At 64.3% G+C, this 26,388-nt stretch overlaps 1 protein-coding gene across 1 annotated transcript in view; it reads left to right on the top strand.

The window, feature by feature from the left end:
- Positions 1 to 8,994: 8,994 nt before the first annotated feature.
- LOC111145468 (potassium sodium-activated channel subfamily T member 1) overlaps positions 8,995 to 26,388 on the top strand; it is a 50,176-nt gene continuing 32,782 nt past the window's right edge. The window contains exon 1 of the mRNA XM_022500364.1: positions 8,995 to 9,089. Coding sequence (XP_022356072.1) covers positions 8,995 to 9,089 — 95 coding nt within the window. The remainder of the gene's footprint in view (positions 9,090 to 26,388) is intronic.

Raw genomic sequence — 26,388 nt, 5'->3', positions numbered from 1 at the left:
GTGCCAGTCCGTGCGCCCGCCAGCTTGTCCGCCCGTCTGGGTCTGAGTAACCCGCGGGGTGGCCGAGGTCGGCTCTGTGACTGTGACTTCCTCTCCCCACGGAGGGTTAGTGACTAAGTGTGAATTCTTCACCGAGGTTTCTGCTCGGGCTGCCGGAGGAAGCGGGGGTTTGCAGGCTGTTCGGAGGGCTGCCTGCTTTCTCTCCAGACAAGCCCCCGGAACTGTGCCCTGGGCACGTCTCCCTGAGTGTGTCCAGAGCCTTGTGCGTGAAGGGGCCTGACGGGCGGGTGTGTGCGTGCCTGGGTGTGTGTGCGCGTGCATTGCAGTAGGAGAGTGGGGCCCCTGGAATGTGGAGCGGGGCCCTGCCTGCTGCTGGAGGGGGGGTGGGGTGGGGGAGTCTGGGGGGCGCCCCAAGATGGGTGTTGGCTCGGGAGCAGCCCCAGACGCCGCAGGCGGTCAAGTCGGCTCGGGAGCTCTCGGGCTGTGTGTGCGGTGGGTGTCCTCCTCCGCACCTTCCCCCGAAATCTTCTTCCCCTGCGGAGCCAGGGGCCTTGCCCAGGAGGTGAGGCTCACAGTAGACGCTGGTGAGTTTAAAATGTTTGCGGGGGATGGAGGCGGGGCCGGGCCGGCTGCCTGGACTGAGTCCCTCGAGAGCCACTCCAGAGAAGTCTGTGATGCCGTCCGGACCTTCCACGGGGGGCGTAGTAGACAGTCCGCCGTGTTGTTGCTCTGGGCTGTCCCGTGGGGGACAGGGAGGTCTGGAGGCCTCCGGACACGCCAGCCACCCCAGGCAGTGGCTCTTGCTGGCCCATGATATTGCCTGACACACTGACAGCGACCGGGCCAGAGGCCGTTGCTGGGGACCTCAGCTGGTGCTGGTTTCCTGAAAAGAAGGCTGGCCGCCATGTCCTTGGTAGCGGAGGGGACCCGGAACCTTAGGACTCAGCTCTGGGCTGCTGGGCAGCAGCAGGAAGGGGCCGTGGCCGGGTCCCAAGCAGCATGGAGGCCATGGTGTCCGCTGCCCACGCTGTGGCTCAGGCATAGGGGCGAGCGTCCTTGTCAGCTCCACCCCTGCCGAGCCGCTGGGGACAGTGCATGGGGACAGAGCACAAGCTCACGTTTCTCCCGAGGGGTCAGGGCGGGAAGCGGGCAGGAGAGCAGGTGGAACTCGGCCTCTGTGGGGGCGCCCATGACTGCTGCGCTGGGCGGTGCAGGGAGACAGGGGCTCCTGTGGTCTCAGGGCCAGCACTTGAGGACCTGGTGGACCTGGAGGCCCAAAGAGGTCCTCCCTGACCCTGTGGGACACGGGTGTGGCAAGGCTCGGGGAAGTCGACCAACCTGTCTATTCCCCAGCCAAGTGACAGCCAGCTCTCCGGACTGCCCCTGTGGGGACTGTGACCAGAGCTCGGGGTTTGTACCCGCAGTAACCATGACAGGGCCAGGCCGGCAGGGGCCTGGGGCCCAGGAGAGGCTGACAGCCTGGCGTGGAGTCCTTGTGGGAGCCCTGAGGGTGTTGGTGGGAACGTGACCCTGGAGGCACTGACAGGTGTCAGAGGACCGGGGAGCCACCCAGCACTGGGTTCTCTTAGACGCGAGAGCGCGAGACTCAAAGAGCCGAGGACCTGCCAGAAGTGAGGTGTCCCACGTGGACAGTGACAGCCGCACCGGGCTTCTGTTTCACGAGGACACCTCTGCAGGGCAGGGCAGCCTTCGGGGGCACGCCCCGTGGCCAGCTCTGTGGGCTGAGCAGGGGCCTGGCGGGGACAGATGGGGTAGCTGTGCTCTGTGGGAGCCCCCATGCCTGGCCGTGACAGAGGCGAGTTCACGTTCCCACCTCGGGCTGGCTGTCCTGACAGGTTCCTAAGGGGCCCCCATCCCATGCGTCCTGCCGGAGGGACAGGTCCTCGGGCACCTTTGGCCAGAGGATGGGACGCTGCTCTCGGGCAAGACCAGCTAAGGGTCGTGGGCACCCAGTGGGGGAGTGCTGGGCCTGGTGTTCTGGACACGGACCCACCGCCCATCCCTGAGGGACCAGGAACAAGGACAAGACATGTCCTTGTTGGCGTGTGCAACGGGGGGCTTTCTTAAGAGGTAGGCCCAAGCCCAGCTGGGTGGGCGGGGTGGGGACTACAGATCCCCATGGCTTCTGGGTGGACGTCGGGCTCAGGGCAGGTCAGTGACAGGGACAGGGCCCTGGACCTAGGCCCGAGGCCCTGCATCCCCAGCATGACCAAGTCCTTCCTGCCTGCCCTCCAGGTTAGCTCCGTGCATGGAGAGAGCTACTGTGAAGGGTCTGTTCGGGTGACTTTCCCGTTTGAATTCAGCTCAGTGACGTGTTCCAAGCTCTCCCTCTGGAACTCAACGTAGGGGGGAGGCAGTGGGGAGCCAGCAGTTCGAGGCAAGGAGTCAGAGCCCCGTCCCCTGTGGAGAGAGGGCGGATGCTCCCCAGAGACGCTTGCCCACCTGCTGCTGAGGAGCTTGAAAGGTTCTGGCTTTTTAATTATCGGCAGAGGAAGCACTTAGCCGTCCGTGGCTATCCGCTTCCCCGGGCACCATGCCCGCTCTCCACCACCCCCCGCCCTGACGACGCTGCAGTGACCTCGGGGCTCTCCTGGAAGATGAGCAGGGGTGCGTGGGGCCGTGCTCACACACACACCCATGCGCACGGGCGTACTCACACACGTGTGTTTACATGCGTCTGTGCACACGTCCACGTGCGCACGTCCCCCATCCCCAATGCCTCTGATGGGCGTGGTTCTCCAGGCTCCTTGGGAATTTTGAACTGAGTTTGAACCACGGAGGGACACGTCATAGGAGAGACACCGTGTCCCTTAGAGAAACTGCCACTTGCCGTGGGCCCTGGGACAGTCCATTAGCACGGTCAGCAATCCGGACCCCTACAACGGCCCTGGGGAGAGGACCGTTTTCCCAGGACACCCCACGCCCGGTGTGGGGAGCAGGGCACTTCCCCCCAGAGGTGGGTCCAGGACAAGGGCCAGGGGACGGGCGCTCTGGCCTGGGGAAGCCGGGGGCAGGGCCAGTCCTGGCCTCCCGGCCTCCAGCAGCAAGCTCATGTGACACAGGCTCCTCGTGTAGCATTGTGGATGGGACGTGGCCTTTCCACCTGCTGCTGCCCCTGAACCAAGGTCACCGCACGGTGGGGACAGTCCGTGCCCACAAGCTGGGTGCCCAGAGGAAACGCCCTCTTGTGGAGGTTCTTTGGGACTGGAGTTGTGCTGTCTTCAGTGTGAGACCCCCTGTGAGGGCAACGTCTCCAGGCGGGACAGCCCTGCTGTTCCCTCATAGCCAGGGCATGGCTCCCAGCGGCTCCACTCGTGTCCGCATGGCAGGCACGGGCACGGGAGCCCGCCCCACGCCCTCCCCGTTCTGGACGTTCTTGGACCACACGCGGCCACCAGCATGTGCCCGTGCTGGGCTCTGTCTCCCTGAACGCCAGAGGGGCGGAAAGCTGCTTCAGTGAACGCTGACCACTTTGTGTGTGTTCGTTGACCTGCCACGTTCCCGTCCTTCGCCGTTCTGTGCCCGTGTGTCTTTCCTCTGTGACCTGCGGGCGGTCCCGTGGGGGACCTGGTGGGATGCTGCTGCCAGCAGCGGTGGCTGTCCCTGGAGATCGCGGTTCTGCCCTCTGCTCCGTTTCTCGACGTGCTGTTGTCGTCACGCGTTAGAGGCCTTCTCCACGCCAGATAGCTTTTCCCGGCGTCCTGTTCCAGTCTCCTCCATGGGCGGCCGCAAGGTGGGGTCTCGTGTTCGCTGCAACCCGGGTACCTACGTTCCAGCCCCTACCCCGCCAGGCCCACGTCCCCATGTCCCGTCACCGTGGTTGGTGTGGGTGGGGAGGGCCACCACGCCCACCACCCCTCCATGTCCCCGGCTCCCTGCCACGTGTCCTTTCTCGTGCCAAACCCCAGGGCTCCCGTGGCTGCGGCTTGTGCCGACAGCCACGAGGCCGGTCTTGGCCCGGGTTTCACATTTATCTTTCGGTCTGAATTTCGGAAACAGTTTGTCACATTTTGAGAGATTGACCACGTGTGTTGATGGGAATGAGTTGCTGCTTTGTCTAGGGATCACTCTGTGGACCTGTCGGGAGCATGACCTTCTTGTCCTGCTAGCGACGGCTTCCAGCCGGTGTCCGCGTGCCGGGCGGTCTCCCCCGCAGTCCCCTCGGCTCCAGGGGTCCATGCGGCCACCGTGAGCGGGGTCTGTCTGAGATGCTTGCCGCCGTGTTCTTGCTCCTGCTCCTGGCTTGTGGGTGTGCTCAGGTGGGGCTCGGCGACGAGATGCTCCCGTTTGTTCTAACAGTTCTTGAGTTGATTCTCTCGGGGGTTCTGGGCGTGCTGGCCACACGCCAGGAGACGCGTGCATTTCTTTTCAGCCTTCGTTCTTCTGGCTCTTGTCTTTGTCCCCTGGGCTGGCTCCTGTCGTACCAGGCAGACTGGCATCCCAGGCCACAGGCACCATGTTGGCCTCGATTGCTGGAAGGTTCCTTTTATTGTTGTTAATTAAGGTGGGGGTGTGTTTTCCTCTGTGGAACGTATCCGTGGGTTTTGGATCTTAACAAATATTTTTTTGGACCTGCCAATGAGATCCAGATGGACTGTGTCCTTGAATTTCTCAGCATAACAAAGTACGTTGCACGTTTTTTTAGGTAAACTGAATTTGGTTTTGGTTGTGCGACATTAACAGCTCCTGGATCCCATCATGAACAGTCGATTCAGGCTGTTTGTACAGCGGGTCTTAAGGGAGATGGGCTGATGCCAACGTTGGTCCCGTGCGAGTGTGACTTCAGCGACAGGTTGGGGCCAACCCCGATGGAGGAGCAGAGAAGCTTCCATTGCCTTCTGGGCTCTGGAGCCGTCTGACTGAGGGAGCAGAAACAGCACGTAAGACCGTTAGGTCCTGGTGCCTTTGGTGGGAGGAGCAGGTCTTTGACCCTTTACCTTCCCGTGGTCCTGCTGACGGCCCCTTGAGCACCAGGGGGGCCAGTGCAAGCAGGATGGAGAAGCAGGACTTCCTGGCTCTCGGGGCTGCCCCTCGCCACCCAAAGGCAGCAAGCACGTCCACTGGTAGCAGGAGGCTCCGGCATCAGGCCAGCCTGGCTTCTCTCCCCCGTGGCCTATTCCTGAGCTTCAGGTCCTTGGGCTCCGTGAGCCCATGGGTCCTCACCTCAGAGGAGAGGTGCTATGAGTCCTGGCTCTGTGCTCTTTGTTTCCGGGACTCCATGCCACCCCGCTGGGCTGCCGAGGCTCTCCTCCCGCAGGGTTGGGGGTTTGGGGAGCGGGAAAGTGCACGCACGGAACTCACTGTGTGTCGGCTGTATGCATCCTTTCCTGTCCTCGGCCTCTCTGCCTGGGGTCAGCATCACAAATCCCAGCTCCCCAGAGGGGCCTCCAGCTGACCTGGAAATGGCAGGATGGGGTGTTGGCCACCCCAGGAACCTGACGCTTGGCATTGGAACCTTTATCCATGGGAACTTGGCCAGACGCTGCCCAGCCAGCCTGGAATTAGACACTGATGCAGATGAAGCCGTCCTGTGCCAGGGTTACACCGTATGTGTCACACTCACCTCCTTTTTACCCCTTTACAACCAGCCTGGGAGGATGGAGGCACTCTTACTTATAGATGAGGAAGCTGCAGCTCAGAGAGGGGCAGTGACTCCACTGGGGCTACCCAGCATGAACTGAGGGGACAGGCCTGAGCCTTGCTCGAGCCCTCTGATCCCTCTGCTGCTGCCTGGGCCTCATGCTTGGTGCCCACGGGCCCTGAGAGTCTCCAGGAGGAGCAGGGACGTCCCCCACTCTACCCTGGCTCCAAGGGTTGGCAGGTCCCACAGAGGGGGCTCCCGGGCTTGTCCTGAGGGCATGTGAGGGCTGGGGAGATGGGAGACTTCCTTGGGCCGCCAGAGCACACGGTGCTTGTAGAAATCAGCGGTCCTCTGGTGCGGCCACATCACAGGAGATATAAAGACAGCGGGCACAGTCGCGGACTTCCCAGGCTTCCTCCCCAGGCCCCTCAGGTCAGGCGGGGAAAAGGGAGCAGGAAGGGGGCAGTGGACACTGTGTCTGGGCAGCCAAGCCAGGGTCCTGTCCCTGCCCCACCCAGACCACCTCAGCCGCGGCAGGGATGGGACAGCATGCCTCCCGGGTGCCCAGAAGCTCTCAGGGACACGTGCCTTAGGGCTTGGGGAGAGATCTCTACCAGACCCCAGTGCCTCAGGGAGCATGGCTCAGCCATGGGCCACTTTCCAGGAGACCCCGGGGGCCCCAGTCCTCAGCTAGCACAACAAACAGTCCTGGGCTTTCAGCTCTGCTGGAGGAACAAGGCAGGGTGCCAGGAGGCCTGTGGGGTGCCCGTGTACTGACTCCAGTGTCCTGTGTCCCAGCGGCACCATCAGGGATGAAGGCAACACAGCCTTACCCACCCCAGGAGTGGGAGGCCAGGCCTGCCAGCTCCTGGTGCGCTTCCTGCCCCCACCCCCACCCCCACGCAGCGGAGTTTCCCCCCCCTCTGAACTCTTCAGCGGACCCTGCAGGTCTGGGCCTTGAGGTTAGGAGAGACGGAGGACCCAAGGCAGCTCAAGCCTGGGAAGGAATCAGGGGCAGCCCTGCCCGGGGAGCTGGCAGTCTCTCGGGGTTCTGCCACTGAAGGAGGCTTTCAGCAAGAGAGGAGCCAAACAGAGAAATTACAGCCCCCAGGCTCTGCCCTCCTGCCCGCCTGCACCTCCCCACAGCCCAGCCAGCGCGTGACCAAGGAAAAACACGCAGCCACACTGATGCAATTAGGAAAATGTTGTTTTTCAAACATTGCCAGATCCTCGGGGTTGACCTTGTAACCTGGGAAAATAGCGTGCGGGCGTGTCGGGCCTGCGCCTGCAACTTGCAGCTTTGGCCTGAGAGTGCTCCGAGTCCTTGAGCAGCTCTGAGGCCTGTGGGATGGGGGTGCCGAGACCCCCCTGTTGCGTGTTCAGGGCACAGGGAGTGTGGGATGAGCACTTGCTGGGGGCTCAGGGAATGTGCCTGACCCTCTGGGTTTGAGGAAGGAGAGGAGGGATTCTAGGCGCCCGCCTGCCTGCCTGAGAGGATCTTGTGCTCCAGGTGAGTGCCCCCCAACCCTGCAGCCGCTCCCAGCCTCTGGGCACAGCCTGCCCTCAATTTTCCAGCTCGGGGAACAGAGTGTGGTCAGCAGACTCCTGTGCCTGCCTGGAGGCCAAGTCCAGCTCCTGCGTCCTCCTGCCACCCTCCTGCCAGCCCAGCTTTAGACTGGGGAACAGGGCTGCTAAAGTGGAGGGCACTGTCCCCAGCTCCTTCTGCTCTCCCTGGAGCAGCTTAGAAGGGGCCCAGGGTCCAGGAGGCCCAGCCCAGGGCCCCCCTACTCTAGAGAATCAGAGCTGTGGTGTGGCCCTCCTCGGGGTCTTCGCTCTTACAGGAGCCTGGGGAGGGTGAGCCCAGCAGGTAGAGGCTGCAAGGGAAGGATTCCTGCTTTCTCCCAAACACCCCACCACGGGCTGTCTGGGAAGCAACACCAAGGGGTGACCTGGGACTGGACTGCCCTGGAAGGTCTGCCAATGCCAAAGGACCGGGAGTCCAGGGTGAGGTTGGGAGCCTGGGTCCCTGTTTGCACATCTGTGCCACGGAGGCATCCCATTAAGAGATGCACAGCTGTCCTGCTGGGCCAGGAGCCACTGAGCTGTTCTGAGGTTATGGGCTCAAGGGGTGGTTAGTGACCCTCTCGCCTGGAGAGCAGAGAGGATGCATGAGCCTTGGGAGCTGCTGCCCAGAAGGCCAGGAGCCTGGGCGTGGCTGCACTGGCATCTGCCCACACTTCTATTACAGGTAACTAGCCAAAACGCACTCCAGTGTGGTGATGGGGGCGGACGGGAAAGGGGCAGGAGCCCCGAAAGACGCTTGCAACTCCAGGGAGCCTCTTGGCTTACCTAGTCTGGCTCCAAACCCCCTGTGCCAGCATGGTCGAGTCTCTTCCACTCAGGTGATGGGGGCAGGGGACTCTGTGGTCTCTGAATCCTGTGGACACCGCCAAGGGCAATTCAGCCCTCCCCAAGTGACACCCCACTCCTAGGTTCTGATCTGAGACAAGCCCCTTGGCCCCAGGGAGGCCAAGAACAGAGTCCTCTCTTAAGTCTTCTGGTCAGGCGCTCCCCCTCCCCAGGAGCCTGAGGTTCTGGGAGGGGGTCTCTGGGTCAAAGACGGGTGTTCTGGACCTGGAGGAAAACTGAGCTGACAGCCTTAGCAGCAAGGATTGTGGAGGGGGCTGCTGGGCGGGCTTCATGACCCTGAACTGGCCTTGACAAACCTCTCCCTGTGTGCTTTGGAGTGAGCCCCTGACAGGTGCTGTGCGTTCCAGTGGCCACAGGCCTGGTGGGTAGGGTGGAGTTGGGGGGGGGCTGGCTGGTGTGGGTGACAGGGGCCTGCAGAAGGCAGGGCTGGGTAGGGAGGGGGACTGGGGGTGCAGGTGTGGTGAGAGCTGATGTGGGCTCACCAGGCAGGGGTCTTTGGAAGGGGAGGGGGATGCACAAGGGGAAGGGGATGCCAGGGGGGAGGGGTGGTGGGTCCAGGGAGGGGGAGGGTTGTGCCTGGCTGACCCAGCAGGCAGGGGCCTGCAGGGGGCCGGGGGGGGGGGGGGGGCAGGTGGGCGGGCTGGGGCTGCATGAAGCTGACCGGGCTCCGAGTGGAGGGGGTCCTTGGGGGATGTGGGCGGGGCCGCTCTCCCGCTGACCCCGCAGGCGGACGTGTGTGGGAGATGGGGGTGGGGTGGGGGTTCTTGGGGATGCAGACCGCGGATGGCTCTGCTGACCCTGCGGGCGGGGGTCTGCGGGAGGCGGAGCCCGGGGCGGGGCGGGGGGGAGCGGGCGCGGCGCGGGCGCGGGCTGAGGGGGCGCTGGCGTGTGCCCGCAGGCAGCCGGGCGGCAGGGACGGCGGCCGCGGGGACGGCGAGCGCCCGGACACCGGCAGCTTCAAGATGAGCGACCTGGACACGGAGGTGCTGCCCTTGCCGCCGCGGTACCGCTTCCGGGACCTGCTGCTGGGAGACCCGTCCTTCCAGAACGACGACAGGTAGGGGCGGGGGTCGCCGTGCGCTCGGAGCTGTCCGCGGTGCTGAAGTCCGGCGCGCCGCCCGCTGCCCTTCAACTTTTCCCGGGTTTCCCGGGCTTCCGGGCTTCCGGGCTTCCGGGCAGGGGAAGTTTCGGTGGGGGCTGGGCGAGGGGGGCGCGCATCTTCCTGCAGGGGGCCCGGGGATGGGACGGGGAGCTCTGCACTGGGGAGTCCTCCCAAAGACCGCCACCGGCCTGGCCTCCCCGCTGCGCGTGCCTGCCCCCACCCCACTCCAAGCCCGGCTGGCTTGGGGGACAAGGCCAGGGCCAGAAGCAAGCCGGCGGCCGAGCCCGGGAGTCTGGCTGAAGGCCGGTGTCCTCCAGACTCTGGCTGCGGCCGTTTATTCTTAGCTAAGGGAGCTTCTTTCAAGCCCCTGCCGTGGTCGCTTAGGGAGGGTGACCACGGTCCCTCACCTTCAATTCTCCTGGCTGGAGAAAACCAACATGAGTCTTTCAGTTAGAAACCTGCAGAACCAGCTCTTGGGAATAATTCGTACACCAGGAGAGCTGGCAGGAAGCTGGAAGAAACGTTGCTTTTCTCTGCCTTTTCCCCAAATAGCTGTCTTGGGTAAACACCCGGCACTTAAGCTCCGTCAGCCTCAAGGGAGGCGCTTTTCCACCCGCCTTCACTGCAAGCGCAGGGACTCAGCGGCAGAGCCTGCAGCGCTGTGGAAGGAGCTGGCTCTCCTTGCTGGGTGTGCCGAGCCGCCCTCCATGGCCCCGGGGCACCTGCAGGTCCCTCCCCGCCCAGCCGGGGACCAGCTGGGCGAGGTCCAGTGTCCCTCCCACGGTGCAGCCGTTGGCATCAGCACCTAGCGCACACAAGTTGAAAGGGTCGGACTCAGACTGAGCCCCTGGGATGATCGTTTGCAGAAGCTGACCTGGGAAAAGTCAGATTTATGAACAAGGTCAGTGTGTAAGGACGGTGAGGAGCTGCCAAAGCATGTGGAAAGGGGTTTTAAGACCGCTGTGCCCACCGCCGGAAGCAGAGCGTCCCATCTGCTTGCATTCTCATCGGGAGGAGAGCCGAGCTGACCCCGTCTGCCCACTCACCGTCAAGGTCAAGAGTTCAGTAGACGGGCTTCCCGCTCCCTGGTTCCTCTTGTGGGACTGAAGGTTGTAATGACAAGCCCACCCAAGAGCACACACAGGGAAAGTTTCACATCCCTCTCTGGGGAGACAGAGGGGTCAGGAGAACTCTGCCTGTGGCCAGGGCGCTCCTGCCCTCCTGGAACACAGAGCTGGACCTGCATTCTCAGCATCTTCCTAGGGCAACACCAGCCCCTCAGCACCTGCTTCCCTGGGACTCCGTCAAATCTTGAGAACAGCAGCCCCAGAGATTTTTTCCAACGTGGGAAGGAATGGCGTCTGTCGCCCGGAGAAGGCCGGGGGCCTCTGGCTGTGTCGGTAAATGCCAGCGTCTGCGGTTGGCATAATTTAAGCCACACATCCCTCTGCTTTCAGGAGTGGGTGGCAGAGGTCTTCTCCCTGCTTGTCCCAGAGAGGAGGCACAGGGCCTTGGTGGATGTGGCTGGCCCTTGGAGGGTCCACGGGGCTCCTGGGTGGGGAGGGGGCCACTGGTTTGCACCTCTCCTGCTGGGTTCCAGGTGATGCTACCCCTGCTTGCTTGGAGACCGGAGGGGAGCCTGGGAGGTGCGGTGTTGGCTGCCCAGGGTTCCAGGAGCAGCCAGCTGGGGTGGGGGGCACTGAGGAATGGGCACGGTGGCGACCTGGAGGGATCTTTCCTCTGCCCCCTGCCAGCCACTGTGCCAGGAGCACAGTGAGAAGAGCTTTGTTTTCAAACTTTTTGGTTCAGGTGTGGCTTTGTCCCTCTTGTGAACCCCTCATGCTCACAGGCTATGCTCCTAGGTCTTACTGGGGCCAGGGTTGTGTTTGGAGGTGGGGCGGCTGAGACCGGCTGAGACCCCCATCCGTCAGGACTCACAAGTAGGGAGGCCCAGCCTGGGTCGCAGCTGACAGTCCTAGCTCAGGGAGGAGGAGCCAGGGAATCCGGGCTGCTGGAGGCCACTTCCTGGATGCCTGGGATATGGGCCCCTAGAGTTTCTACCTCTGTCCCTTTCTCGTCCTCAGTGCCTATGTCCCCTCCACCATCACTGATTCCCAAGGTGGAGGATGGAGGCAGGCTTCTGCCCAGCCCGGCGGTCCCCTTCTGCATGTATAGAAACCTTGTCAGGGTGTTTCCGGGGGCAGGGGCCTGGCATGGGGTTCTGGGACTGCAGGCTGTCCCCCAGCACCATGAGGCTGGGGGCTCTGGCGGACCCCACCCAGAATTATCCTGGAGCCCTTTCCCTCCCCCCAGCCCTCCACCTGCAGCCCCCAGGCCCCAGGGCAGGCTCTGTGGGGTGAGCTGTGATTTTCTGCCCTGACTCTTGGCAGGCTGCGAGTGGGCAGGAAGGGCTGTGGGCTTCCTGCTCTCCGGAGAAATAAAGCCACCAGCAGTGAGTCACTGCAGCCTCACAGCTGTGGCCTTGGAGGGAGGGAGGGACTCAGCCCACGTGGGTCAGGGAGGCTGCTTCGGCCTCTCTTGGGGGGTAGGGGGAGCCGGGTGGGGGGGGAGGGCAGAGCCAGAGCTCACAAAACTTCCAGGGACCAGCTGAGGTCTTGGGGTGACCTTCACCACTGCCTGCAGGGCCAGGTCTTGAGGTCCTGGAGAGCAGGACTCTGCAGAAGTGCCCCTGGCCAGGCCTGGGGCTCGGGACTCCCCGCTCCACCTCCTGCTGCCTACCCCACCCCCCAGTTCTGCAGCTGACCCTCCCGCGCACCTGGCCACCTGAGCACGTGGCACTAGCATCCTGGGGGACAGACTTAGGGATCTGAGTGCTTCACAGCTGGGGGCCACAGGAAGGGGTGATGACAGCCCCAGTCACCCCGCAAACAGCACTGTGATGAGACAGCAACATGGGTGGGGGCTTTTGTCATCATAAGTGTTTCTCTGCCTCCTGTCCTGGAACACAGATGAGAGGCTTTCCGCCCTGCCTACCCCCAGGCTCAGGGAGATGCAGGTGCGCTCTGTACCCTGAGGTACAGGGGGACACGGGGACACCACCACCTTGTCCCCACGAGGAGAACTGTGGAAAGGGCTGGGGTGGGGAGAGCCACAGGTGAAGGCAAAGGGCCTGGCATGTGGCCATCTCCTGGCCTGCGTGTCCCTGATCAGCTGCTTTCCACAGCTGCCTGCCGGGCGGAACCCAGCCTGCGGGGTGGGGGGTGCAGCTGGAGGCAGTGTCAGCGGGCGGGGGGGGGCACCAGGTTGCTGCAGGAAGGACGAAGAGGCCAGGACTCCAGGGAACCCCACTGGGCTGTTGGTCTCTGCTCCTCTGACAACAGAGGAGGGAGCTGGACTTGCTTCTCTGGAGTCGAGCAATGCCAAATATTATTTCACACAACAAACTGGGAAGTGGGAAGACAGGCAGTCCTGCGCTGCTGGAGCCTGGGGTGGGGTGCGGGGGCTCGAGCACAGACCCCCTGCCTGCCCTGCGGCAGGGTGATTGACAGTCGGGGCTCCCGGGGCAAGAACTCCCCAGCTCTTGGTCCACTGGGGACCCTCAAACCCAGGTTTTGGGTGCGGAGAGGAGCAGGCAGGGCTGGGGTCCCTGCGGGAGGCGTGCCCCTTCCCCTCCGCTGAGCAGAAGGGACTCAGGCCCCCGCAGCAGGGGGTCAGAGCCCCTGAGCTGTAACTGTTAGTAAGTGGGCATTGCTGAGCCCCATGGGAGAGGCTGCCAGCGCAGGTGGATCTCAGTGTGGCCGGGTCAGAACCGCCCCAGGCTGCTCCCGCTCCAGGGCCCTTCCCCTCCCTCTCTTCCCCCCCTCTTTCTCTCCCCGGGGCTCCAGCAGATGCACAGGCTTCAGAGCGGGACACTGTCCCTGCTCACTGGCACAGGATCCAGGACTCTCCCGAGAGCCCAGGAGGGCAAGCACCACCGGGGATCTTTGCTCTGGAGGGGGTCCGGGGAAGATTGGGGGCCGTGAGGGAGGCCGTGGGGACAGCAGGCTAGCCCGAGTTTTGCACGTGGGGGTTCCCTGCGGATGATGAACACAGAGGGCCCTGTCACAGTAGAGGAGGACCAAGGACCATGGATGTGCCCCCGCCCATGCCGGCCAGGCTGAAGGGGTGGCTGGCTTGGCACCAGAGGAGCTCACTGCTTCGCGCCGGGTCCTTCCTGTGTGGGGCTACCGGGCTCAGACCTCCGGGGGCCTGCCTCCTCCTCTGTGCCGTGACTCATGGGCAGGGCTGGACTGATGGCTCCATAGTCAGGGTGGGACAAGGTGGGACCCCCGCTCTGCCCCAGCACCTGCTCCTTGCCCTGCTCCAGCTGGCGGCCTGGGTTCACTGCAAACATGTAGACTTCGGAGGACGCGCCAGCCAGGGAAACGGCCAGGGCCCAGGCTGGCGGGGCCCAGGGAGGGAGTATTCTTGCCACCTTCAGGACCTGTGCAGTAGGACTGGGTGGGCTCCGGACAGGGGGGACATGGGGCTAAAGCCAAACCCCTCAGCTCCCCCCAGAGACTCCGTTCAACCAGCACAGCCACTCCTGCAGAGCCCGTCACCCCTGGGAGCGGCTGTTCCTGCCCCCGGCGCCTGCCTGCTGCCCACCGGCCTCTCTGATGGACCCCCCGTCTTCCTCCCTCGCTCCCTGGCTCTGACCTGAAATCCCTGTGCCCCCAGCTGCCCATCGCACCTCTATCCTGCCTGAGCCCCAAGGCCCACTGGCCCATGCACAGTCTGGGCAGCTTCTGGCTTCACGCTGTCGGGCCGTGGCCCGGGCGCTGGCGTGCGGCCCCTGGAGCTGATGCTGGATGCCGTGAAGCTGCTCCAGGGACGCGTCCGTCTGGGGCTCACTGCAGCGCTGCTGCGCCATCCAACCAAGGAAGAGCCAGTGGTGGGGCCAGGTTCGGGCCAATTCCCGGAGCTTTAAGGACCTTTAAGGGAGTAAAATTGGTGATTTTTTTCCACTCACCTTCCCGATCCAAGGCTCATCGCTGCGCCTCCCCCACAGCACTGTGAGTGGGCCGGGGCTATCTGATTCCGTTCCCCGTGTACCTGGGGTCCCCCACAGGGAACAAGGGCCTGAGTGGTGGTGGGGGGGGAGGTAGAGAGAAGGGCAGGTGACCCCTGTGGAGGCCAGGCTCCTGGGGGCAGGTCATGCCTTTCTCCAAGCAGGGGTTCTGGGGACTGGGGTCCCCCAGCCTGAGAAGGTGAGCAGCAGGCAGACGGAGAGTAAAGGGACAACAGGGAGGGACAGGACGGGGAGGGGCACAGGCCCACGTGTGCCGATACAGGTCAGCTGGGCTCTGGACCCTGTGTGGGTGTTTGTGGACTGGGCACGCCGCTCTGTCTTCTGGGTGCTAGGGGAGTGGTGGGCCTCAGTCCATGTGCCGGCTGTCCTGGGCCCCCTGCTCATGCCCTGGAGGTGTCTCGGAGTCCCCAAGATAGGGACTTGGGTGTCCCCCAGGAGCCGTGCTCCCCATCCTGCCACTGGGCTGTGCCAGCTCTAAGCCCACATTGGGAGACACGTGTGCATGACTCAGAGTTCGCTTCCTCCCAAATTAGTGTGAAGCACGGCATGGACCCCCCACGAGGGGCACCAGCATTCTCCAGGGGCTCCAAAACCATGATCGGTTTTGGTTTCAAACTGTAGCTCCCATTAGCGCCTGTTGGGCTCCCCGTGATGGCCGTTTACCGCTGTAGCCATGTTGTGGGGGGACCATCGCGCCGTGCAGGCGTCCGGAGCAGCGCGGGGAGGCGGCAGGGCTCGGCGGTACCGCAGTCCGCTCCGGCTGCGCGACAGAACGGCCTAGACCAGGCCGCTGAAGCCAGAGATGCTGGCGTCCCCGTCGCAACGGGAGGGCCGAGGCACAGAGCCGGCCGGCGGGTCCGGCTGGCGGCCTCTTCCTGGTTTACAGCCACCTCCTCGTTGTGTCTTCATGTGGTGGACAGACGGAGCGCTGGGACCTTAGCGAACCCTAATCACCCCCCAGGGATGCCTCCCAACAGCATCCCACCGGGAGCTGGGCCTTCAGCATACGCAGTTGCAGGCTTGGCGGAGGAGTGACGCTACAAGAGAAAACGGCAGGTGGCGGGTGGCCCTTCCCTTCGTGGGGTTAAGCTCTGCTTTGACTTCACAGTCCTTAAGCTCCGAGGGCGTCCCAGGAGAGACTGGAGAGAGAGGCTGTGTGGAGCCTCCCGTGTCCCCTCCAGGCTGGGCGTGCGCGCAGCGAAGGGCCCTGTCCGGGGTTCCGAGGCTGATTGGGGGAGCTTCGGGAAGGGTGGGCTGCAGAGAGTACCCCAGACCCAGACCCCTAACAGTGCTTGCAACGAGCCCCCCGCCCCAGCCCCAGAACACGTGCTTACACAGAGCTTGTGCACACGATCGTTTTTGGAAATAGGACCTTTGCAGCTGTGATCAAGGTAAAGCTCTCAAGGTGAGATGATTCTAGGTTAGGGTGGGTGCTGAGCCCCGTGACCAATGTCCCTAGAGAAGAGAGGACAAGGGCAGAGGTTGCAGGGACGTGGCCCCAAGTCAGGAGCTGGGAGAGGCAAGAAGGACCCTTGCCTGGAGCTTCCAGAAGGACCGCTGGCCTCGGGACGGGCAGAAGATGAGTTCCTGTTGTCTTAGGGCCCCCAGTTTGTGGCACCTTGTTATGGCACCCCGGATGCTGACACCGCTGTCACAGGGTAAAGTGGGAGGGGGGCCTCTGAAGCCAGGGACCCGGCACCTGCCCCCTTGTCTGGGCGCTAAGGGAGCTTATGGCATGGGCCATGGAGGGCACCCTGGGCCTGCAGAGTGGTTCCTGCCCTTGTCCGGTGAGACCCTTGGCCCATGGAAGTTGGATGGAGTCTAGGAATAACGTGGCCCATCCTTTAGCTGGGGTGTTTTCTGGAACGGGTCCTACCTTGACATGGAAAATAGGGTTTTCAGTGGAGGAAGGGAGGCTCCCTCCCACTGGGCCTCCCCCAGCCTGTGGGAACAATGGCTCCTGGCTCCCAGGGCTCAGGGGCTGGGGGGGCCCTGCATCCTTCGTGACCTTGACCCTCACTAGAGCCCAGGAAGGAGGCCACTCTGCAGGCAGGGAACGCAGCTCCCCTGGGGCAGCAAGGGGCAGGGAGGAGGCCTGCAGGAGGCGGGGGAGGTGTCTGTGCTGGGCAGAGGGCTGGGGCCTGAGGCAGGTGCGTGGGGGAGTACGAGAGGACAGACGACAGACATAGAGGTCCCCAGCTCTCCTCTCCACAGCTGTGTGCTGGGCAGGGAGACCACCCCCCCAATCCTGGCGAGGCCCTGGCCAACCCCCACTGCGTCTTTGTCTTTTCTAGGGGTGGGAGTCCCTTCTGGGAGGTGAGCCAGCTGCCTCCTCACCCCCTGGGGGGCCCACGTCCTGGCTCCCTCCCTCCTCTGTAGCCCCATTCCAGCCTTAATGGGCCCTGGGGGGGGGGCGGAGAGGCTGAGGTGAGGTCACCCGGGGAAAGCTCCCGTATGCAGCCCCTGGAGAGCCCCAGACCCTCCCCACGGTACCTGCCCTGTCCCCCTCCCCCAGCTAACCAGCAGCTGACTGTCTCTCTGTCTCTGTGTCTCCGTGTCTTCTCTCTCTTGCTCTGCCTCTCCAGCCGGTTTGTCCTTCGTTCTAGGCCCTTCCAGAGCAATTAACTAGGGCCTGGGAGCAGGGAGAAGGACCCCAGCCCCGTGTCTCTCCTTCTGGAGGGGAGCTCGGCCAAGAACTCCAGCTGAGCCTGGCAGGGGTTCTAATGCCCGTGAGGGGAGATGTGGCCCCAAGGCTAGGCGGTGCCCCGACAGCGGCGGCACCCTCCCCCAAGCCAGCCCCGCCACATTCCTCTGGACCCGCTGGGCGGGAGCGGGGCACACAGGTGGGCTGTGGGAGCTGCCCCAGGAAGACAGCCAGCCAGGGCCCAGGACCACCGCCCCCAGGTCGGCTGAATGATAGTCCTCCAAGGATGTCCCCGTCCTAATTCATGGAACCTGTGAATGTGGCCTCAGATGGCAGAGACTTTGCGAGTGAGACCAAAGTAAGGGTTTTAGGATGGAGAGAGGATTCTCCCTAAGTGCTATCCCAAGTGTCCTCATTAGAAGGAGGCGAAAAATGTTAAAATGGTAAATTTTGTTATGTGTGTTTTACCCCAATTTGAAAAGAGAGAGAAGCAGAGGGCAATTTTATACAGACAAGCTCGTATGAGGACAGAGGCAAGGATCAGGGGAACATGGTCCAAGCCAAGGGACGCGGCAGCTTCCAGGGGTCACAGCCCTGCGGTACTGACCACGGACTTTGGGGCTCAGAACTGGGAGGGAACGGTCCCCGCTATGACAGCCGTGGGGACTGGAATGCACAGAATTATTGGGAGAGAGAGGCCATGGGGAGAAACCACCCCGTTTCCATCTGGGGGGTGGCCAGGCCCACGGGCCAGCCCCATGCTGGGAAGCCACTGTCTCCCGGCAACACGTTCCCAGTGGCATGTGCAGGGGACCCCCCGAGACTCATGCCATGTGCTGGGGAGCCTCTGGTGGTGCCCAGGGATTGGTGGAGGGCGTGGCGGGGAGTGGGGGCTGAGGGGCCCAGGGAGGGGAGCCGCAGCAGTTGCCCAGGGGGGAGCTCACCCCTCGCAACTGGTTTGCTCAGACCAGGAGTCCAGTGTCCTGTCTGATTATTAGGATCCTGGGACTCCTCGTGATTCCGAACAGCTCCCACCCGGGGCGGCACCCCCAAGATCTCCACGGCTGCCCAGGACCGTGAATGTGATGGGAGGCCACACCTGGGTTCACGGTACCCAACACGGTGTCAGCGGCTGAACTTCTTTAAAGTCACATGTTGGGGTTCCAACCCTCCAGGGCCTCAGAAAGGGACCTTGTGTGGAAGTAGGGTCACGAGGTACCCACGAGGTCGTCGAGGGGGCCCTGCGCCTACACAACAGGCCCTTTTACAGAAGGCAGTTTGGAGGCCGGCTGAGGGAGGCCACCGGGGGCAAGGCGGGGAGGGAGCTCGGAAGGGCCGGCCGGGCCGGCCCTGCCAGCCCTGGCGTCGGGACACCTGCTTTCCCTTGTCCAAGCCGCTGGGTCAGCGCTGCTTCCCTGCGCGGGGAGGGACTCCACCGTATAATTAAGAAGACTCAGTGACCTCTGAGCTGATCAGAAGGACATTCTCTGGGGGCCAGTCCCGTCGCACGAGCACACTGGAAGCAGGATGTCTTCTCTGGCGGGATGTGGAAGAGCCGGCACTTTGAGGCACGGGGCCTCTGGCACCCAGTGCCTGGCGCTCCAGACGGAGGTGCCGCAAGCCGAAGAAGGAGGCAGCCCTGGGGAAGGGAGCAGGTGGCAGCCAGTGAGACCAGGGGCCCGGCCGCCCACCGCCCACCGGGGTCTGGAGGAGCTGCCGGCGAGAGAGCCCAGCCCTGCGGACAGGGCCGAAGCCTGGCGAGCCCCCAGGTCAGACGGAGCCAGGCTCTGCCCGGACTCACCCTGAAGCACTGGCAGGGGGGAGGCATTGCCTGCAGTGGCAAAGCTGGTGGCGACTGGTCACACAGCAGAGACAGCTGATATGTGAGGCCTCCTTCCTGTGGAGCGTCCCGCTGTCCACCTGCGTCCAGCTGCCCCTTCCAGGGGCTTCAGCCTGTCCCTCCGCCTCCAGTTTCCTCGCACGCTGGCTCTTAGGTCCAAAGGCCTCGTAGACCAAACAGGAAGGACTTTTTAGGTGATGCTGTGGTCGCCACGTGGCCCCGTATACTGCTGGGTTAGGGCTGGCCGCGTATCCCTGCTTTGGGCTGGCACAGCCCCCGGGCTGCCCTGCACGGACCCCATGTGCGTCCAAGGACCGCAGCTCCAGGAGCATCCCCGCAGGGCCCTGCCACCTGCCTCGTCAGCATCTCGCCCCCATGTGTCAACCACGCGCTTCTGCAGCTGCTGCTTCTCCTTCGTCACGGGGAGCTGGGTGTGCACCCTGACCCAGAACTCCTGCTGGAAAGGCAGAAAAACGCGCACCGTCCTTTCTCTCTCGTCACTGGTTTCCCGAGCAAGGCAGCGTGTCCTGGCAGCCCCGGCCGTGACCCCGCAGAGCCACTTCTCTGACCCTCCTTGTGGGCATGAGGAGTTCACCCTCGGGGCCACAGAGGCTCAGCAGAGCCCCCAGCACGCCCACACCCCAGTTCCCGGTACCTGGCGCGTGTCGCCACCACGGGCCGGAGGGCCTTTGCGGACGTGGCGAGGTGGAGGCTTTTGATGTGGGGATCTTTGCTGTGGCCCCACGGTGTCGTAGGGTCCTCGGAGAAGGGAGGCAGAAGGACCGAAGCAGAGGTCAGCGGCATGAGGCTGGGACCCCGAGAAGCTGCAGAGGCGGGGAACATCCGTCTCCAGAGCCTCCAGAAGGAAGCAGCCTTGTGCGGCCTGGAGCCAGGCCCCAGGACTATGAGACGGTAAACTCGTGTTGCTCTCAGCCACTCGATTTGGGGTAAGTGGTCCCGGCAGCGGCAGGAAAACCCTCCACCGTGATTTAATCATCGCCCGTCCCGGTGCTCACCTGTCCCTGCTGGCCCAGCGGGAGCCCCTCCGGCCGGGCTCCCTGCCTTCCCCGCCAGCTTCTCTTCACGGCGGACCACACCCGGAACAGAAAACTTACCATCCTAATTGTGTTTAGGGACATAGTTCGGGTCACATGTATGTCGGGCAGCCTTCCCCAGAACATGTCATCTTCCTAAACAGTCCCAGTGAAACACTGTCCCCTCCCTCGGCCGCAGCCCCACGCCGTGCCCCGCGCCCCTCGTCTGTGGGTCCGGCTCCCCCACAGCGTTTCCGCTCACACAGAACTGGTCCCGTGGTGCCGGGCTGACCTCTGCGGGCACCAGACCTCCAGCTCCGCCACGCTGCAGCCGGTGCCGGGACTCCCTCCTCTCGGAGGCCGAGTGCTGCTCCGTGGCGTGGACAGACCACGCCTCACCCTCCTTCTGTCTTTGGGCTCTTGGGCCGCTTCCACGTTCAGCTCCTGTGAGTGACGCCGGACACGGTGCGTGACTGCCTCCCGGAGACCCTGCTTCCTGCCCGGGGTAGGAGCTGCTGGCTCACCGGGGTACCGAGTTAAGCTCTTTGAGGAAGCTCCAGGCCCTCCCACCACCGCAGCCTCTCATGTTCCCAGCGACGTGCACGGTGCCCAGTTCTCCACGTCCGTCCAGCACATTTTCTTTCTGCGGGTCGATCACCACCGTCCCGGCGAGCGCACGGTGGCGTCTCGTTCGAGTCATGCTGCCCTCGTGACTGGCGGTGTTGAGCATCTTTCCATGGGCTCCCTGGCCCCCAAGAGCCGCCCGGGCACTGCCCGGGCCCGGCGATGGTGCCTACCATCAGGACACCCCCGGGTCGCCTCTCCCGACGTGGGGCTGTGGGTGAGGATGCCGAGGACCCACAGGCACACCCCAGCTTGGCTTCAGAGGGTGGAGGCCGGCACCCACCTGGGGGTCCCCAGCCCGCACTCTGCCTGCCGCTCCCGTTCTCTCGCGAAGCTTCTGCCTCTCCCTGGGCTCGAGGCTCTGGGGCCAGCCCTCTTCCCAGCCTGCACACCTGTAACATCCCACCTGTAGGCCTCACCTGCTCCAGGTCCCTCTCCAGCCCCGCCGCCCACAGTGTGCCAGGCGTGGGTGCCCAGTCCCCCACAAGACAGTGTCGGGCAGGCATGTGAAGGATGCCCAGAGTGGATCTGGCAACGCACCCCATCCGCTCCTCTTGTCTTCCCTGTCTCGGGGCATCACCGCCCACCCACTCCCTCAGCCCTGGTGGATTCCCCCGCCATCCAGTCCTCCAGAAGCCTGGCGACTTCCACCTGTGCTCCCCTCCTCCGCCGGCGCCAGCCCCTCTGGGCACAGAAGATGCAGAGCAACCCCTGCTCCACAGGGCTGCTCCAGCAATAGGAGGAAAGCCGTGTTCATAGTGCTCGGGGAAAGGGAGACGGCTCTTTGCTTCCGCCCCCTGCCGCAGGCACGGGGCTCGAGCTTGTCCAAGCCCAGCGGGAGTGGCCCGTTTGGGACACTGCTTGTGGTGTGCCGTGGCCAGGGAACTCGGTGCCCCACACCCAGGGGTCTCTCCTCCACATACAGGAAACAGGGACCATGCAGTAAACTGGATGACCATCTAACAAATAAATCAGAGCTTATGTAAGCACTGCAGTGGGCCAGCTGGAAGGGCCTCTGCCACCCACTCCAGACGGAGCGGTGCTGACGGTCGCCTGGTGGACCATCCCTGCACGTCAGCCCAGGGTTTCCATTAGGTCACGTCATACATAACGCTGGGAAAACCCTCCTTTGTCCCCCTTACCATGGACCTCAGAAGCCATCGCCACATGTGGACCAAGTGCCCTCAAAACCCAGGAACGGGAGAACACATGGCAGCCGTGGTGGACACGGCCGCCCGGCCAGATGTGCGGGCTGCCCTGCGGTGGACGGGCGCGCTGGCAGTCTGGGCACATATAGGCGGGCGCCGCGCCATCGTGGCCACACGACCATGAGCTTGTGTCCTGTCTGTGGGTGAAAATGACTCCCAAGGAGCCCCGTGATTTCCTTCCCCCCAGGTAGCCGCACAAGCACCCCTGCCACCCGCCCTGCTCCTTACTGAGCAAAGGAGCCACGGCATTGCCCAGAGCCCCGCACTCACTGGGGGCAGCTGCTCCGTGTCGTCCCGCAGGAAGAGGGACAAGTGGCCGCCATCTCCTCGCCCCCTCTACCCCCAGGAGCAGGCGTGGGGCTTTGCCCACATAAACACCTTGTTCCTTTAAGGCAGATTCCTGATGGGGGCACAGCCTGGGGGGTGTTGGGGGTCTGCCGAGACCCCAAATGGCACTGCGCCAGACCTTCCTGCCTCTCCATGTCTGGGGAGGGGCCAGCAGGGGCTGCGGGTTCTGAGGCCCACCGTCCTTCCACAGACCTTCCAGAAGCCAGGCAAGCTGGGGCCCCCGGTCTGGGCGTCAGGGTCCAAGCGGGTCAGGAAGGCCTGGAGCGCTGGCCGCTGAGTTCCGCCGCGCTTCTCAGCACCTCCTGCCCCCAGCGGGCTCCAGCCAGAGCCTCGGCCCCCGGCACCCACACACACCTGCCGGCAGCTCCCCAGCCAAGCCGCCTCACCTGCCTCACCTGCCGGCTCCTCCGTCTGTTTCTCCCCGCCTCTGTCTCCTGGGGAACCACCTCCGACTTCCATGCCTCACCTCCCCACTTAACAAAACTGAAGCTTGTACTGTCTCCCGGGTTGTTCCCGGTCGCCGGGGTGACCCGAGCCGTCCCCAGCGGGGCATCAGGTGCAGACGGGTCTCCACGAAGCAGCTGCTTTGTCCAAAGCAGGGCCCTTGTGCCTGGCACGGAGCTGAGCCTAGCATACGGGCCCTGCTCGGAGAGTGCCCCCACGGACACCGGGTGGCCCTGTGGGATGGAGGGAGGATGGGCAGACACATAGGGCATGTCCCACCTGGCGGCGGTGGGATCACCCAACCTGAGCCAGCATGGGTTGGGGGGGCCTGGAAGGTGGGCACAGCTCCTGCAGGCCATCCAGAGCCCCACCTGAGTCCCCAGGACCCGCAGGCCGCCTGGGACTTGGGCACACGGCTGAGCACCGAGCTCGTGGGCTCCAGCCGCTCTTGCCTGCGGAGGTGAGTGGCCAAGAGCCACCAGCTGTCACCGCGCCACTACTGCTCCCCTCCCCCAGCGCCGCCGTGACTGTCGTGATTTTTACTACTACTTCCGTTACAAGGCGGCGTTGGCCCCTGGGCGCCGAGACCCCTCCCGCCGGGACACCCCCACGCGTACGGCCGCCCCCCCGCCTCTCGGCGCCCCCCGCCCGCCCGGCCGGGCCGATCCACTGCGGCGGCGGCGCGGGGAGCGCGGGGCGGGGCACGGAGATGGGAGCACCGCCCCCGCCGCCTCCCGCCCGTGCGCTCCCGCAGGATGGCGCGGGCCAAGCTGCCGCGCTCGCCGTCCGAGGGCAAGGCGGGCCCCGGGGGCGCCCCGGCCGGCGCCTCGGCGCCGGAGGAGCCGCACGGCCTCAGCCCGCTGCTGCTGGCCCACGGCGGGGGCTCCGTGGGCAGCGACGTGGGCCAGAGGTAGGGGCGCGCGCCTGGGGACCCCGCAAGCCGCCGGGAGGGGCTTTGCTTCTGCCGCTCGCATCTCGTAAGGGCTCCGCTGGGCTGCACCTGCCGCGTTGCCTGCAGACTCGGGGAGGGGGCGCGATGACTGGGTGCCCCGCTGGGAACCCTCATCCAGGCGCGCTCGGAGCCTATGGTTCCCCCCCTCCCCCCGCAACTCCCTCCTGCTCTCAGTAACTGGTACGGTGGGCCTGCAGGTAAACTGGAGGGAGAGGGAAGAGAGGACCCGGACACAGTGCCAGGTGGCTCGGGGACCCTGCCCTGTCCTGGCCCACTGAGCCCACACTCCTGTTGGTTCTAGTGGCTGCTTGTCGGGAGGCAGGGCCAGCGTCCTCATCCCCACTTCAGAGGCGGGCAGCATGAGGCCCAGGGAGGTTGGGGGCCTGGCCAAAGGCTGCATAGCAGATTGGAGGTGGGACATAGTCAGGTCTCAGGTTCCCTGGGGACGAGTGCCAGGAGCTAGTGGCCCCCAGGGTGCAGGAGGCCTGTTTCCTGGGGAGGGGGCTCTCCTGGGGAGGGGGCATCACAGGCCCTTCTCCGGTTCCTCTGAGGGCAGGGGGGCATGCAGCACCCCCCATCTCACGGGCAGGGGGGCACGCAGCTCCCCCATCTCACGGGCAGGGTGGCACGCAGCACCCCCATCTCACGGATGAGGACACTGAGGCTTGGACTGCTAGCACTAGTACTTAGCCAGCATCTTCTGTGTGCAGGGAGCCCTTCTAGATGCTGCGGGAGGAACAGAGATGAATCAGACCCGCCTTGGTGTAGGCACACATCGTGGGCACAGAATCCTGTGTCTGGCAGAGAGGAGCAGGCTGGGCCGGGGTGAGGAGAGTGGGGGCTCCCCGGGCTGCTGGTCTTCGGGGAGGGACTCCAGGAGGGGGACTCCGGCAGGGGCCCTCCAGGCTGAGCCAGCAGCCAGGGCCAAAGCCCAGGGGCGGGGGAGCCAGGCCTCATTAAGGTCAGGGCGGAGGTTGGCAGGGAGTTGGCCTGGCAGATGGCAGAATCGGGGGTGCCTAGGGAGTCTCTCCCCTGCCCCTCCCACCGGGCTGCAGGCTGTCCAGGCCCCTCCCTGCCTTCACGCCCCATTTCCGGCTCCTTGGAGCTGCCCAGTGGTTACTCCCAGTCCCTGGAGCAGACTGTCAAGAATGGAGGCGAAGCGCGTCTAAGAGGCTCCGGGCAGCTAATGGGCAGCCTGGGTGGGCAGGAAGTGAGTGCTGGCCAAAGCCCTGAGGGCGGCTCTCTCCCCTCCATTGCTTCTTGGACACTGTGGGGGGCAGTGATTCTCGAGGCTCTGGTTACAGCCAGCCCAGCCCTTGGAGGAGATTGGCTCCCCTTGCTGTCCCTGTTCCTGCAGGGACGCGGAAATGGCAGGTCCTGCCCAGGCTGCGTCTGAGTCTGCAGTGCAGAACGGGAGCTGAGATGGCAAGGCCACCTCCTCCAGGAAGCCCTCTCCCATGCCCGCAGTCTCCTGCCCCCAGTTCCATGCTGGTGCTTACGTGGGGGGCTCATTCTGTCCCCAACAGCCCCTGAAATGTAGGACCCATATCAGCCTCCTCGCGCGGAGCAAAGGGCACTTTCCGAGGCTGCATAGTATCAGGGCCGGGAGCCCGGCTGCCTGATGCCCCCAGACTTTAGACACATGCTACGAGGTTCATTCTGGACGGGAGCAGAGAGCACCCACAACAGGTTCCTGAGTGGAGCAGGACTCGCAGATCTCCTTAGGCACTCAGATGTGACCGAGCACCCAGCACACCCAGGGTCCAGGGTGCTGGAGACGTTTGTCAGAGGGAGCTAGGGGCCACAGCTCCTGAGGCTGGTCTCATCTGCATGCCTGGCTGCCCGCTGGGGCCAGCCAGGGCCAGAGCTCTCTGGGCCACTTGACAGCATGAGCCTTCCTCAGGGTGGCCCAGAGCCTTCTGGATGCCTCACCAGTGCTGGGGCGGCAGTGAGGCCCAGAGAAGTCCTGCTCCCAGTCCCATGCCCAAACCCCTCACCCACCCACTCCCAACACAGTGCTCCCTAGTCACAGGGATGCTGTGGGCCCGCATGGGTTACCCCCCAACACACACCCAGCCTAGGCTCCCTGGGCTCTGAGCTCATGGGTCTCCTCCTTTTTCCTCTGTCCCTTGCCTCCCCATGCCTTGTGAGGCCAGGTGTGGGAGGGGGACAATGGTTAGAAATTGGGATCTGGGGGTTGGAGTGATGCAGCCGTCATTCAAGAGCTTCTGAGCAAGGGGCCCAGTGAGCCCTCCACAGGCATCAGCGCTGCTCTGGGGCCCCCTTGTGCCCCCAACAACCCCGGGACTGGGTGGCCTTGTTCTTCCCAGGTGCTATGGCAGGTCAGGCATGCTGACCTGGACAGACAGGGCGGGAGATGATAGACCTGATTACTGGGAACCTCCTCCACCAGGGTTTGGGTTCTGCACCAAAGGAGAGGTCACTGGTGTATCCTTGGAGGGGACACCTGGCTGGGCAGCCTGGAAGGCGTGATGGCAGCACCAGTGAGCAGGGAAGGGCTGCAGATCTAGGAGGGAGAGTCCGGGGCTGTGGGAGTTGTGGGGAGTGGGGCGGGGTGTGAGGGGCGCCCCGTGGACAGCTGAGTCTGGGGCACCTGGAAGCACAGCCAGGAGAACTCCAGGGGCAGGAGCCAGACTGGCCAGCGGGTACCCTCTTGTGGGTGTGGGTGCTCTGAGGGGAGGGGAGGAGCAGAAGGTCAGAGGCCAGAATGAATCAGGCCCGGTGTGAGGCGGCAGGTGGAGGCCAGGGTGTCTGCAGGGCAGAAAGAGAGGAAGAGGGGTCCCCAAGGAGGAGGGGGAGCAGGAGGGCCTGGGCGGAGGAGTCGTGCACTTGGCCGTGCCGCTCTCTGTGCCCCGCCATTGGTAGTTCAGGGGAGGGGACATCCTGGGGCGGGTCTCTCTGAGCTGGGCTGACAGGCAGGGTTTAGGTAGTAGAGGCGAACTCCAGCTGCCCGCCAGGGGCTCCGCGCCAAGGCCCTCGGGGGAGGCGGGGCCTGCGGTGTGGGGGCGGGCCAGGAGGTGGGTCTGGTGGGCGGGGCTTGACGGGGGCGGGGCCGGAACAGGTTCGCGGCCGGCGCCCGGGCTGGGTTAGCATCCCCGCGAGCCCAG

This window comes from Enhydra lutris, unplaced genomic scaffold (assembly GCF_002288905.1).
Source record: "Enhydra lutris kenyoni isolate GAN:26980312 unplaced genomic scaffold, ASM228890v2 scaffoldscaffold13, whole genome shotgun sequence".
Taxonomy (NCBI): domain Eukaryota; kingdom Metazoa; phylum Chordata; class Mammalia; order Carnivora; family Mustelidae; genus Enhydra; species Enhydra lutris.
The sequence above is the reverse complement of the archived record's forward strand: the minus strand, read 5'-3'. Positions and strand labels throughout refer to the sequence as shown.